At 40.3% G+C, this 12,886-nt stretch overlaps 1 protein-coding gene across 2 annotated transcripts in view; it reads right to left on the bottom strand.

Moving 5' to 3' along the window:
• UNC13B (unc-13 homolog B) overlaps positions 1–12,886 on the bottom strand; it is a 212,014-nt gene that overhangs the window by 120,794 nt on the left and 78,334 nt on the right. For both annotated transcript variants that reach the window (XM_072030926.1, XM_038170586.2), the window contains 2 exons: positions 12,420–12,746; positions 10,416–10,506 (listed from right to left, as the gene is read on the bottom strand). In XM_072030926.1, the coding sequence (XP_071887027.1) occupies positions 10,416–10,506; positions 12,420–12,746 (418 nt within the window). The remainder of the gene's footprint in view (positions 1–10,415; positions 10,507–12,419; positions 12,747–12,886) is intronic.

Raw genomic sequence — 12,886 nt, 5'->3', positions numbered from 1 at the left:
TGAATTATACTTAGAGCAATGTCCAAGGTGTGTCTAAATATATAAATCAGCTCAAGGTTAAATCTGAATTTCCTTCTAGCTGGATAGCTCTATTACTTCCTTTTTAGTATGTACTGCAGACTTAATGTTGCCTTAATATTCTCTGCTGCTTTTCAGGCTCTCCTAAAAAAGATAATTTCCTTGTGTTAGCTTTTAGAAACTTTTAATGAGTATGTGTTCAATTGCAATTTACTCTCTAAATAAGCAACTGAAATCTCATGGGAAATTTTTTAAATCTTTTTAAGAACAAAACTGTTTACACACTACGCCATATTTTCTGAAACTGTTACAACTTGATCATTTGTCAGAAAACAAAATTATAGCTCTGACAGGTTCATTACCAAGCATGAATCACTGATACACACCGTTCTTCAAGAAACCCCTCACGCTGTCTTGGATCCTTAATGTTTTCTGCACAAGTGTATCGAAAAGTCACCATCCAAGAGGGACCGCAATATGATTTTGGCAGTTTTACTTCAGTATCTATGTAGCAAATACCTCTCCCACACACCTCTGGTTGTGCTCCGAAGCCCACAGGGTCCTGCAAAACAGCAGAGCTCGGCAGCAAAGGCAGGCAGGTGGGCAGTGTGAACACAGGGAGGTTACACTACAAAAAACAGTTTCGGAGGCTGCGGTTCCACGGACATTTCTCACAGCCTACTTAGAGGCTTCCTAGATGATGAATTCCCATTCTTTGCTCCCACAGGCGACTGTCATATAATAGCTTTCATAAACAGACCCATTTTTAGATTAATTAGAAACAGAAAGGGCAAAGAAACCCATTTGGAAGCTGTTCACTAACAATTAGAAATATCACTTTCTGATTTCTAGCCTGGGTTTGTTCATAACCAGCTTATACCCTTCTGTTCTTGCACTAACATTAACCTTTAGCTTAAATAGCTGCAAAACTTGCCAATATTTACTCCCCTGCTCTGTTAGTACATGGCGGCAACATCTGCTCTAAGCTTCCAGTCTGCTCAGCTAACTGAGCCGTACTTGCCTGGCCTCAGCTCACATCCTCAGCATCTCCCCTCTGAGGACTGCCCCAGTGTCCCCTCTCCCACAGCTTATCCAAATCATTTGCAGGTTTCCTGTGTGGCATCAACTTAGAAATAGTATGGAAATAGAACCACAGAACGGTTTGGGTTGTAAGGGACCAGAAAGAAATTCCAACCTCCTGCCATGGGCAGGGACACCTCCCACCAGACCAGGTTGCCCAAAACCCATCCAGCCTAGCCTTGAGCACTGCCAGGGATGTCAAAGTCCCACTCCACAAAGTCGTAATTTGTTCAGACTCTGAACAATAAGCAAACAGCAGACACTTTGCTGGTGGCCGTCACACAGCCTAAAATGCCTGTTAGTATGCTAAGAGTCCTGGACGCAGAGAAAGTTCTCGTATCATCTGGAAAACTACTTTCCAATGGACTGCAATTATTTGCTGTATCACAAGACCTTCAAGCAGCCTGAATTCAGTAAATCATTGACATTAAAACGTGCAAAAAAATTTTTTTTTAAAGATACTCCATTTTATGTACTACTTAACACCAGAACTGGAATCCTGCTGCCTTCAGGCATAGCACTAAGAATTACACACAGCATTCTGACCTCCAGATGCCATTTTTTTTACAATACAAAGGAAAAAGAAAAGCAGTCATTTACTTAAATCCAGATGCAGAGCACTAGACAATGCCAATCACAACAGCCCTTACACAACTCCAAAAATCAGCTCAGACGCATGCAGAGCAACCCTGCTCTGCATCTAAACAAGTTGTATAACCACACAGGTTGGAAAACAAGACAGAAGTGAAAGGAAAACTACAACGAAATGGTCATGTACTAAACCCATCTTCTGTTCTACTTCCTTTTCCTATGGAGTTATGATACTATTCAAAACATTTGCTAATATTGCACTAATAATGTTTCACTTGAGATGTGCTCAGCCAGTGCTGTTCAGCTCATCCCCTCCCCAAAGTCCTGTGCTTTGTAAGCCAAAGCACACTGCTATTTCTCCAGAGCAGCATTTCTTGTACAGATTGTCTCAGTAATACGCAACACTGGGAAATATCCCCTCCGCCCACGCAGAGCCTTAAAAATAAGAGTGTGAAGTCTGGCTCTCCCAACAGCCAATGCTATTTTTAAGAGCTGCGTATGTGGCAGGTAGGAGTCTCCCCACCCACCTCTCCCATTGCACCCCTATTCTGAGCAGGAGGAACTGACTTACTCCAATGCTAGATCCATCTCAATTTCCACTTAGCACCACGTGCAAGTGCACGTGGAGGTGGTCAGGACACGGTAGGTTTCCATGCCACACTCCACAGCAGATACAAACCCTCGTCAACAAAGCACGCTGCTGCAATTCCTTCTGCCATCATGTGCCCAAATCAAAGCACAAAGAGGGGGATTTTGCATAAGATGGCAATGGATGCCTCAGTTCTAACATTTTTAGTACTCTTCTATTGATGATGATATATTGTTAAGAGGAATTGGTCTGCTCTCCAAACAGATTTGGGTTCCAATTATTCCTCAAAGCTTCAGACAACTGCTGCAGCAAGTCCTGGGAAAGTATATGGACAAGGTATTTGAAGAAGTTTTGATACAAACATGGACAGCAGCAGGGAGGGGAAAAACATTTACCATAGTTCATCCCAGTTCTGAGGTGCTTTGTGCACATTGGATAGTTTCTTCAGTCTACAACACACAAGCCACTTCTGCAGACAAACACAGAAATTGCTGTGACCAGGTTGAGAGAAATGATAAAGACGAAAAGGCAGCATTTCTGTGCACACTGTTAATTGGGAACCTAGGAGCAGTGTGAGACGTAAGGTCATTTACCCACACTGCCACCTCACCACTGCCACCCACATCTCACTCTCTGATCAGCAGCAGCACAATTCCAGTGGAAGGGAGGAAGGTGAATAAGGAATCTTTTCCTCCAGAAAACATCAGCTCGTCGGAATCCAGCCCTGTTTCACAAGATCGTGATGAATGTCTAAGAGAGCGTATCTCAGGTCTGAAATATCTAAACAGGGAAGGGAGAGGATGAAAGAGGCATTACCTAGATAAGAGCTGCAGCTTAGCAGTCAGTGCACTTTGTATAATGGGGAAAATCTAGGTTAAAGTCTCTGTACTGGCCAGTTTAGGCCAGGAGCCAGTTGTTCCCCACATTCCCTTATTCCAGATATATTCTAACTTAAGCTGATGGCTCCTCTGCAGAGGGGTTTCCCTTCCCAGGTCACATCCCAGTCAATCTCAAAAAGACAGAACCAAAAAACCTAGCTCCTAAAAATGAAACAAACAAACAAACAAAAATACACAGAACTACCCTATGCAAAAAACCCAGCCACTTCCATCCAGCTTCACTCCAGAAGTCAGTCACTCATGAAGTATTTCAAATCAAAAAATGAGATCTCCCAGCAAACTATTCATGTACATCCCAGTACTTGCATGTGTCAGTGTGACCTTACAAGTCACAGAACAGGACCACACAGTTCAACCACACCTGGTTACTCAAGCTTAACACGTAGTGATGGAACAGAGCGAGATGTGCCTGGCTGGGGAACATCCTGTGCTTGTAATCTATATCCTAGATGCTGCACAGACAGCCTTCCTTTTCTTGTTAAGGAAATCAATGGAATAGACATTGGAAAAGAAGTAAAATGCACTTCAATTCTCATTTAAAGACTTCATAATTATTTTGAGCTGTAGATGTGCAGAGTTTACAATATAAAACTAGAAAAGTGAAGCTATAGTCCTGAATAGTACTACAAATTAGGAAAATAAACAACATGTCAGGATTTTTTGGCTTTGTATTTTTACCTTCTCATGGAGAGTATCCCCAGGTCTCATAAGCCCACGGGAGGCTTGCAATGGAAAAAGTAAAATAGTGTGCCAGGACAGGTAACTATGCACTCTTATCCGCTCTTCAAACATCTGCTACAGCTTTAAGAAAGATTCCCAAGTTTGTGTGTGTTTTTTTTTTTTTTTACCCTCTAGCCAGCAAGTGGGAACTTGGTTTTCACCGAAGGGGACAGACATCCAGTGTTTCAGGGAATGCAGACCTTCAACACTGAAATTGGTTTTTAGCAGAAATGAATGGAATTGGAGCATTACTGCACCGATATGCTTACAGAAAATCACAGAAAATCTGGTTAGCAATCAAATAGGCTTCTAGCTGCTCTGGTCATCATGAAAAGCATTTCTGACTGGTATGCTGCTGCACAAGAGATGCATTCCTCTTAACTTTAGCGTAGGTACTGTAAAAAGGGGAAAGCCTTCTGATTTTTCCCACTGGAGATAAGGTTATTGAAAATCTGCTGAAAATCACAACAGCTGCATTAATGATGGTACAAGACTATTTCCTTGTGTGTGCACACAAATAATGACAATTGCTATACCATAACATTTGCTGTAAAGCATGGAAAAATGCTAGTAGGTCTCAGAGAATCTTGGTAATGATAAACATTTTAGCCCAAATAGATGTAGATATGCAGGTATCTTATTTGAGATGTTTGGAGATGAAAGAATGCTTCCCTCCTCCGAGCAGAACACATCAGCCAAACCTTCCCTCAAAGAGATGCAGCCAAGAGACAGCAGACACAGGTTGTTGAAGTACCAGGGCATCTCCTCACACTAAAAGCTGCCTTGGAAAAGCCAATGAGGGGCTTTGGGGAATCCCACAAGACCTGCCAATTCGTGACGTCAGAAGCCACCCATAAGAAGACACAACAAGGGAAAATGATAGCAGGTCTCCACTCCTTTTGTATTTAAATGCTTTATAAATAATTCTGGTCGCACTTTCCCTAAGAAGTATGAAAACCACATACGCATTTTATAGATAAGGTATGCAGAAAGCATTTGCCACTGCAAGAACTGCCACCCAACATCAGCCTGCACTACAGCTGGCAGCAACCCTTGCACTCATGCCTTACCAGCTCCTCTCTGGAGCAGGAACGGAGACCTCCTAAGCACGAGGGTGCTCTCCAGACCCCCACCAGCCCTGATCCCGGAGACATTTGATCATCAATGTTGATACAGCTGAAAGCTAAAGATAACCTTTATAAATACCACAGGTAAAAAAAAGGAAGACGTCTAAGTGGAGATGTCGTTTCTCTGCATAAAGAGAAGTTTCTGGTAACTTTCTGAAAGAGTACATAGTGCTTCAGTTTGCTTCTTTGTCACTGTGTGGGAGGCTTTCAAAATGCTGAGCTTACTCATCTTCACGGGACTGATAAAAAGACACCTTGGCAACAAAGCTTAAGGGATGTGAAATGTCGAAAGTAAACTACTGCATGGACTGCACTGCTCCTGAGAGGCACAAAGGGTTTCTGGTGTCTTGGTGACTGTCTCAAAGCAGGTACATCCTCCACCAGCCACCGTGCAGTACCAGTTGTACTGCCTGGAGGGCCCGCATTCATATGTAGGCAGTGAAGTCCAGAACGGACTCTTCAGGGCACCTCACATAAGAGGAGAACAGTTTGCAATAAAACCTTTCTTTGTCAAAATAAAAATAGGGCTTCACACTTCAAAACCACTGATATGACATCCTCCCTGGACCATGGCTTTTAGAAGTGAGAGCAGTAATCCCCTGCTCTGGGTGCTTCTCATATTCCAGAACGATGTCATGAACTACATCTGCCACCTCGGTACGTGATCTGGTTACACAGCCATCAACAAGAACAGGCTATTGACATTTAACAGGCAACATCTGAGATTAAAATCAAAATAATTGGTACAAAATGGCATCTATAAAAGGAAAAGCCAAAGAGTGAACACTGCTGCAATGACATTGGTTTTGAAACAAAAAAAAAAAAAAAAAAAAAAAAGCAAGTATACTGATGTATTTAACTTTCTGACATAAAAAAGTGTTACAGAAGGCTCTTTCCCCCAATACATAGAATCTGTTTAAGTGCATAAAATTCCAGGCCCCATACACTCTTGTAATACCTTTAAATGCTGAAAGATTTTCTTGAGATGCAATATGATAATTTCTCTGAATTTTTCCTCTTCTCCAGTGAGCCAATTCTTCAGTATTATACAAAACTCAGTCAAATTTGTTTAAAAATCACCCAGCCACATCCCTAGCTGAGGGCTATTTCAGTTAAGGAGGGCTGCAAATTGAAAATGCAATAGCCATGTGTTTGTTGTTGTTCTGGAAAAAAAGCTCCCACAGAAGGACTGCAGCAGACAAGCTATCAATTAATCCCTCTTTGTAGACAAAGTTCTAAGTGTGAAGGTGAGAATTATTGAGTCATTCCTCTCAGGGCTGAATGTCCTAGGTTGATTTTGGCATAATTAATTTTCCTCTTCACAAACACAGAAAGAGCAGCAGAAAATAAGAAAAAGAAACTATGCATGCTACCACAAAGCTTTTTTAACAAGCATAGTTACAAATTTCTGAGCCATTTTGTAACTGTCAAGTCTTAATTAAAATACTACATTTCTCTGACTCATGGTGCTGTGGGATGTATGCATATTATTCACATGAATATTAATCTCTTCTCAGGTAGGAGGCTCAATTGCTCAGGAGATTTATAATCGCATCACATATGGAAACTTATTGGGTGTCTTTTTTTCAAATTTCAGCCAGATAATTAACAATTAAGAGCATTAAGAACCGTTTCAGTAGCCTATGCTAGAGGAATCCAATAGTTCGGATCAGCGAACTGGAGCTCCACAAGTACTAATATGAAATAATATCACGGACTGAGGAAAGGAAACACGGAAAAGAGCTGGAGGCACTGCTTTGAACATGAAGGACTTAAGCAGCAGCTGTAAGGGCTGGAACAAAAGAGGAAGATAGTCCTCTTGAAAGCTTCTAGGTAATGACAGAAGATGGAAAAACGTTAATATGGTGCTCAGATAAATGAGGCAAGACCCTTCCTAACTACCAACAGAATCACCTGAGACATTAGACTACTATCACAGGGAGTTTTAAAATCCTGATACCCATCTGGATAGACTGTATTGGTAACACTGACTTTCAAACAAGACATAGAAATAAGCTGATGATGCAGAACATGCATAAAGCAACTAGCAGAGCTCTTCTAGGTTTGAGAGAAACGACAGAGAAATGAGTTGGGGATGCAAATGTATCTGAGAAATCTGTGACAGCTTTTCTGATGCCTTGGAAAGAAATGAGTGAGGCACACTAGATAACCACTATCTAGTTTCAAAACCAGAAACTAAAAAATAAAAAAAAAAATCAGAAAATCGGTAGAGATCATGAGAAACAGGCTTGAAGGGCAACGAGATCAGGAAGCTGTTTAGCAGTTAACAAAACAACATTAACAGGCATAAATCACTAGCTGTCTCAAGTGAAGAAGCAGAAAAGGATGTGCATTGAGAAACCAGTTCCAACCCATTGCAAGCTCTTCAGAGGGCTTGGACCTTAAAGTACAGATATCTTCCTGATAGGGTTTGTAAGGATGAGCATGAACATGGAGGGAAGAAATCTGAAGGCCAAAGCACAAAATTAAAAATCTAGCAGTGAACACACAGTATGACCAAAAAAACAATGCCTACTATTCATAGGAAAGGAGAGCTATCATCAGGTGGCATTAAGATGCCTGGAACATTTGATGCCTTAATTGCTTCTGGTTTTTGCTGACAGGGACAACTGCAGTCAGGTAGCTAGCAAAATTAAATGTTGTTGGGTTTTTGTTTGTGTTTTTAAAATAAGTTTAGTTAGCTTAGCAAGTTAGGAAAGATAATGTTGTAAAGGAAAACAAATGCATGTAATTATTTCTGAGTCAGATGGCCCTGATAAATCTTCATCCTCAGATACTAGGGTGTAACACCAACGCTGCCAATCCACAAAGCACTGCGAACTTGAAAAACAGGCAGTGCACCTAAAGATGGGGAAAGGGCACACGAAGCATTTATGCCTAAGAAATAGGAATAGGGGGACCTACATAATTATTAAGAAATTATAATTACATAACTTTTTTTTTTCTTCCTGGGAATTAAAAACTGGAACAAATAGGCAAATTATTTGCAAATCATCTATAACATAAAAAGGAGAGAAATAACGGAGCATACTTTCATCAAAAGTAGAACTGTGTCAAATGCATTTAACTTCCTTCTATAACAAGGTAAATTAGTCTTAGGGGTATGAGAAGAGAAGAGAAAGTTTCATACCCTGAAGTCTTAATGAAACTGCTAAAATAGCCTGAAACACACTGGAAAAATTATATTCATGGTAGACGAACTCAAAGAATGCATCAAGTAGGGACCCTCCAGCAGTTCTGGTAGCGCACAGCCTGGCAGCTTCAGTACTACATAACTTCTCACATATGACTTGAAAGATTTGTAGGCATAACAGATTACAAAGAGACAGACAGAAATGTGCTTAATGAGTGAAAAAAACAATTCTGTGAGAACAAGTGCAAATCCATATACAGATCTAATCCAATGCAAATATAGGCTAGGGAACGACTGATAAAGCCCTTCATCAGAAGGGACCTCAGCTCCGGAAAGAATGGATAACCATGGATCAGCAGTGTCAGCCTGAGACAAAAAGGCACCACCACAGCAAGACACCTGATATCTTGGGGTATCAGGATCACAGCCTCGGAGAACAAAGTCTTCCGTGCTCTATAGTGCACGTGTGCACTCTCTCAGCTGGATTTCCACATTCAACTTTGGACACTACTTCAGAAAGAAGAAAAGAATGAAAAAAGATAAGGGCTGATTAAAGAGTGACTATAAAAACTGACAAAGAAAAGGCTAAAAGGGTACCTTGGCAAATACAAGAAGAGTGAGTGGGGCTTGGTTCTTTCTTAGCAACAGAGAGAGGAAGGGAATCAGGTCTACACTTTACCACTTGTCCTACTCAAGAGAAATGGATTTCTATGGAGCAAGAGAGATCTACAGCAAAGGTTAGGAAAAGCACAATAAAGACAGCTAAAGCCTGAACAGCCTGCTGGAATACTCCACCACTTAAGATTTTTGTTTTAAGGAAAGTTTGGATCAAAAGTTAGCAGTGGTTAAGTCAAAGTGAATTGTGACATTTTGCTGTCACAAAACCACCAGTTTAGAAACACTAAAGCGGTGTTTCTGTTAACAATAATTTCAAAGAAGTCTTACTTTAAAAATTCAGCAGAAATACTGAATCAGAATACATTAATCTGAAGTTTTAATTAACACCGAATCACCTCATGGTCCTTGTACTCTCTCAGACAAAAAGATATCTAGGCAGAGGCATCAGTGAATGTCTTGTCCTTTCTAGTATGCTTGTGCACGTCTTCTTCTCCATAGGTACAGAACTAAACTCTTTTCCTTGTGCATGCTACAGAACAAAAATGGAAGTTCCCTATTGTCTTGGATGCTAATGGTAGTCTTCCATTTCAGTGTCACACTGATAGTTTTGACCTAAATTAATTCTGCTCAAAAGTGAAGTAACACAGTAGTTGTTAGCTTGGAAATAATTTACAATCCAGATAAGCCAAGGGAAAAAAACATTTCTGCTATGGCACTTCGGATGCCTTTCAGACAAAAACCTTGTCTTCACAAATATTTGCAGCAGATCCAGCAGAGAAAGAAAAGTTCTGCCACTGATCAATAGATACTGTAAAATTCTTTCTTAAAAAAAAAAAAAAAAAAAAAAAAAAAAAGTTATATAAGAAAGTAGTATTATATTAGCTCTGCACTTTGTACTTATATTGGTAATAGGCAATATTTTATCAACTATAGAACATGAACACACCATATGGTTTCTTTCTGTGGGCCTACAGACACATAAAAGCAAAAGATTTGTAATAAAAAAACAAACTTTGGGGGGATTAATTGCTGTTTTCTAAAAACAACACTGTTTATACTGTTGAAGAAAATGTCGCAACCTTTTCCTTTTGACTTCCCAAATCAAGATTATTTATTTTTAAATCTTACTTTCATGAGCTGGAAATACCAAGAGACTTATTATACACCCACTTTCAATTAGTATATATAAAAATATTTGATGTAAAACTTCCCAAGGAACATTTTCACACGACAAATAATACAGATAACTCCTACTAAGCTAACAAGCTATCCCCAAGTTGCCTTGAGAAAAAGTCTTCATTTTTAACAGTTCAACACAAACCATCTAGTTCCAAACCTTTTTTGATTACCGTATACAAATTTTTAGCTAAGTTCCCCGCTTCTGCATCTTTTCTCATAATTCATCTCTAGTTCCAAAAAATAGTGTCCAAAATGTTTGGTAGAATTAGATAGCTCTAAGGCCATCAGAACAAGCTGCAGTCCTATACAGCATTTTAGATTGTTTTTTTTTTTTGTCTGCAACACATCAGAACTGTAACAGGAAAAAGAAATTAAACCTTCAGCCACAGATCTAAAATCCAGGAAACACAGAGAAGGAGGGAAGCATTTCTCCATCCTACCTCTTGAAGCTGCAGCCGAACTTTGCTAATGGCTCGAATCCAATGGGCTCTTGCTGGAGAAAATGGTGGTGGTTCGTTGTCACCGTGGTAGCTTAAGAACAAGAAACAGAAAATCACTATATGTCAAATACTCATATGTAACATAAAGATTCAGCATTACATTCTGCAATCACAGCTTCAGCTCTGGAAGCGGCAGTAACCAACAAACTCCTCGCAAACATAGCCCTGCACGTGTTATGTTAAGTGAGAAACTAAAGCAGAGATTTTCTCATGTGCAAGAACTATCTTGGAAACTGAAGAGCTGAAAAATGTAAGCTAGGGTACAATCCTAGTCTTTTGGTGGAAAATCCACATAGATAAAAGCTTAGTTTAAAATATTTTCTTTATTAAAAATAGCTCCAGGAGAAAGAAGTCATCAGTCGGATCATCAAGAACACTGTCCAAGATTCCTAATCAAGCCACTTCAGCACAGTGGTATCATAACTTCATACAAAGAGATTTTCCATCCTCATGCCTGTTGCAGGTCCCTTTTTAACACTGCCTCTTCTCACTCCTACTGCTAAGAATTTACAGCTTCTTTTCAGTGGAAAGGCTGGCAACAGGGCTCAGGTGTGTTTTTCCTAATCACTGTGCCTTTCTCACTCTGCTTTTTCCCACAGCTTTTCAAGAGGGCACAGGTATCTAGCAGCAAAGCTTCACCTCTGTGCCACACAACATATTTCATGCTCCATCCTCATGACACATTGGGCCCTTGATTGTATCCCTTCCTTTGTATGCTGTTGAGGTGTCAATCATCCTGAGATGCACCAGGCACAGTTTTTGCAATAGCTGATAGCAACAAGCATCCATGCTGCACATCTAGCTCAGGTGCAAATCCAGAGATCAAGATTCAGAGATTCTGAGCTAAGTTTCCTGTGTATTCTATGGAGACAGGAAAGTGTTACCACGGTGGAAAGAATGGGAGCTAGTGAGGCAGTAATATCAAAACTAGATGCCTAAATTAGCTTGGAATAGGCTACGTGAATAACCCTCCGTGTAAGCAAATATAGGCCAGCCATTCTGGGACAAGACTCTGTAATGAGAAGAGGAAAGTGAGTCAGAGTTTAAGAACAGATTAACGCTCTTGCTAGTCTTGTTTTCCTTTTTTATATCTTTAGTGTAAGAGTTGCCTACACATGAACTGCTGTGGTTAATTCTTTCACATAAGCACAATGACACCAGTGTATCTGTACATGCCATACTGTAATCCCCAAAGACTAGGCAGACATCTTTCTGTGAATCTAACTGATCCATCCATCTTAACCAGATGAAAATAATCCTCCATGCTAATGAAAATATAGCCATATCCACACTAAGGGCTTCAATGATTTAACTACTTCAAGAAAATACAGATACTCTCAAACCTAAGTGGTGGAATTTGAAATTCCTGTAAAACCTGTATGAAATCCAGAGCATTACTCCTCAAACTTAGCTGAAATGCTTCTGAGGACTGTCTTCAATACTTTCAACAACTTGTAAAGTCCAAGTGCAAGGACAAGAAAAGCTGCCATCATGAATTAGAGCAACACGTCAATTCATGAGGTAAGTCTACAACCTGCAACTACATAAACAGTAACTCTAGCTGTGGTAGCTTACTACGCAGGAAGAGAACAAATGCAGCTCTAACAGTCACTAGATGGTTGCTCATGCATAAGCCTGATCACACATGAGCAATAAAAGCAGCTATATTTGGGCTAAACTACATTTATCAAACAAACTGTCCAAGAAAATACAGCAGTTAAGTTTCAAGGGATTAACAGGTTCGTAGAAAACATAGTTTAAGTTTAGTCAATGTCTCATAAATAACTCGTTCTACACACAAAAATGTTTCACAGAGCAGCAACACCAAACTAGCTGTAAAAGACCACTGTAAGAACAACGTATATAATTTGCACCAGGAAACAACAGGGACAAATCCTGTTTGAATCAGATGAAAAGATCTCAGGAATAGAGCACTTCACCTACCTCAATTGGGTTCTTGCATCAACATCCTTGGGCTTGTCAAGTTCCAGAGGTAACTTAGCTGCAGAATGATCTTTATGCTTCTCCTCTGTCTCACAGACCTTCTCCTCCCCTCCTTTGCCGCGAGGCTCCTCCTGCTCCCTGAGCCATGTCTGGCCATCTTTCTGGTAGCTGCCCGAACTGCGGTAGGAATGATTTGACTCTCTTTCCTGGTGATCGTCATCTTGCTCAGAGCCATGGGCACTTTCATGGGAATGGTCCAGCTCACTCAGGTGAGAGCTCCCCTGGCTGACATTACAAGAGGAGCCATATCTACTACTGCCAGCAGGACTATGAGAGAATAAGAAAGTCCGTCAGATAAAGCAATAACTTTGAAAAAATGAAAATCAATTTACACATCTAAAAACCTGCATGGGATACTAAATATACTAAAAAGATATGTTACGAAGCCATACCTAGCAATGATGCCC

This window comes from Anas platyrhynchos, chromosome Z, assembly GCF_047663525.1.
Source record: "Anas platyrhynchos isolate ZD024472 breed Pekin duck chromosome Z, IASCAAS_PekinDuck_T2T, whole genome shotgun sequence".
NCBI classification, from domain to species: Eukaryota; Metazoa; Chordata; class Aves; order Anseriformes; family Anatidae; genus Anas; species Anas platyrhynchos.
Note: the sequence above shows the minus strand (reverse complement) of the source record. Positions and strands in the feature narration are given on the sequence as shown.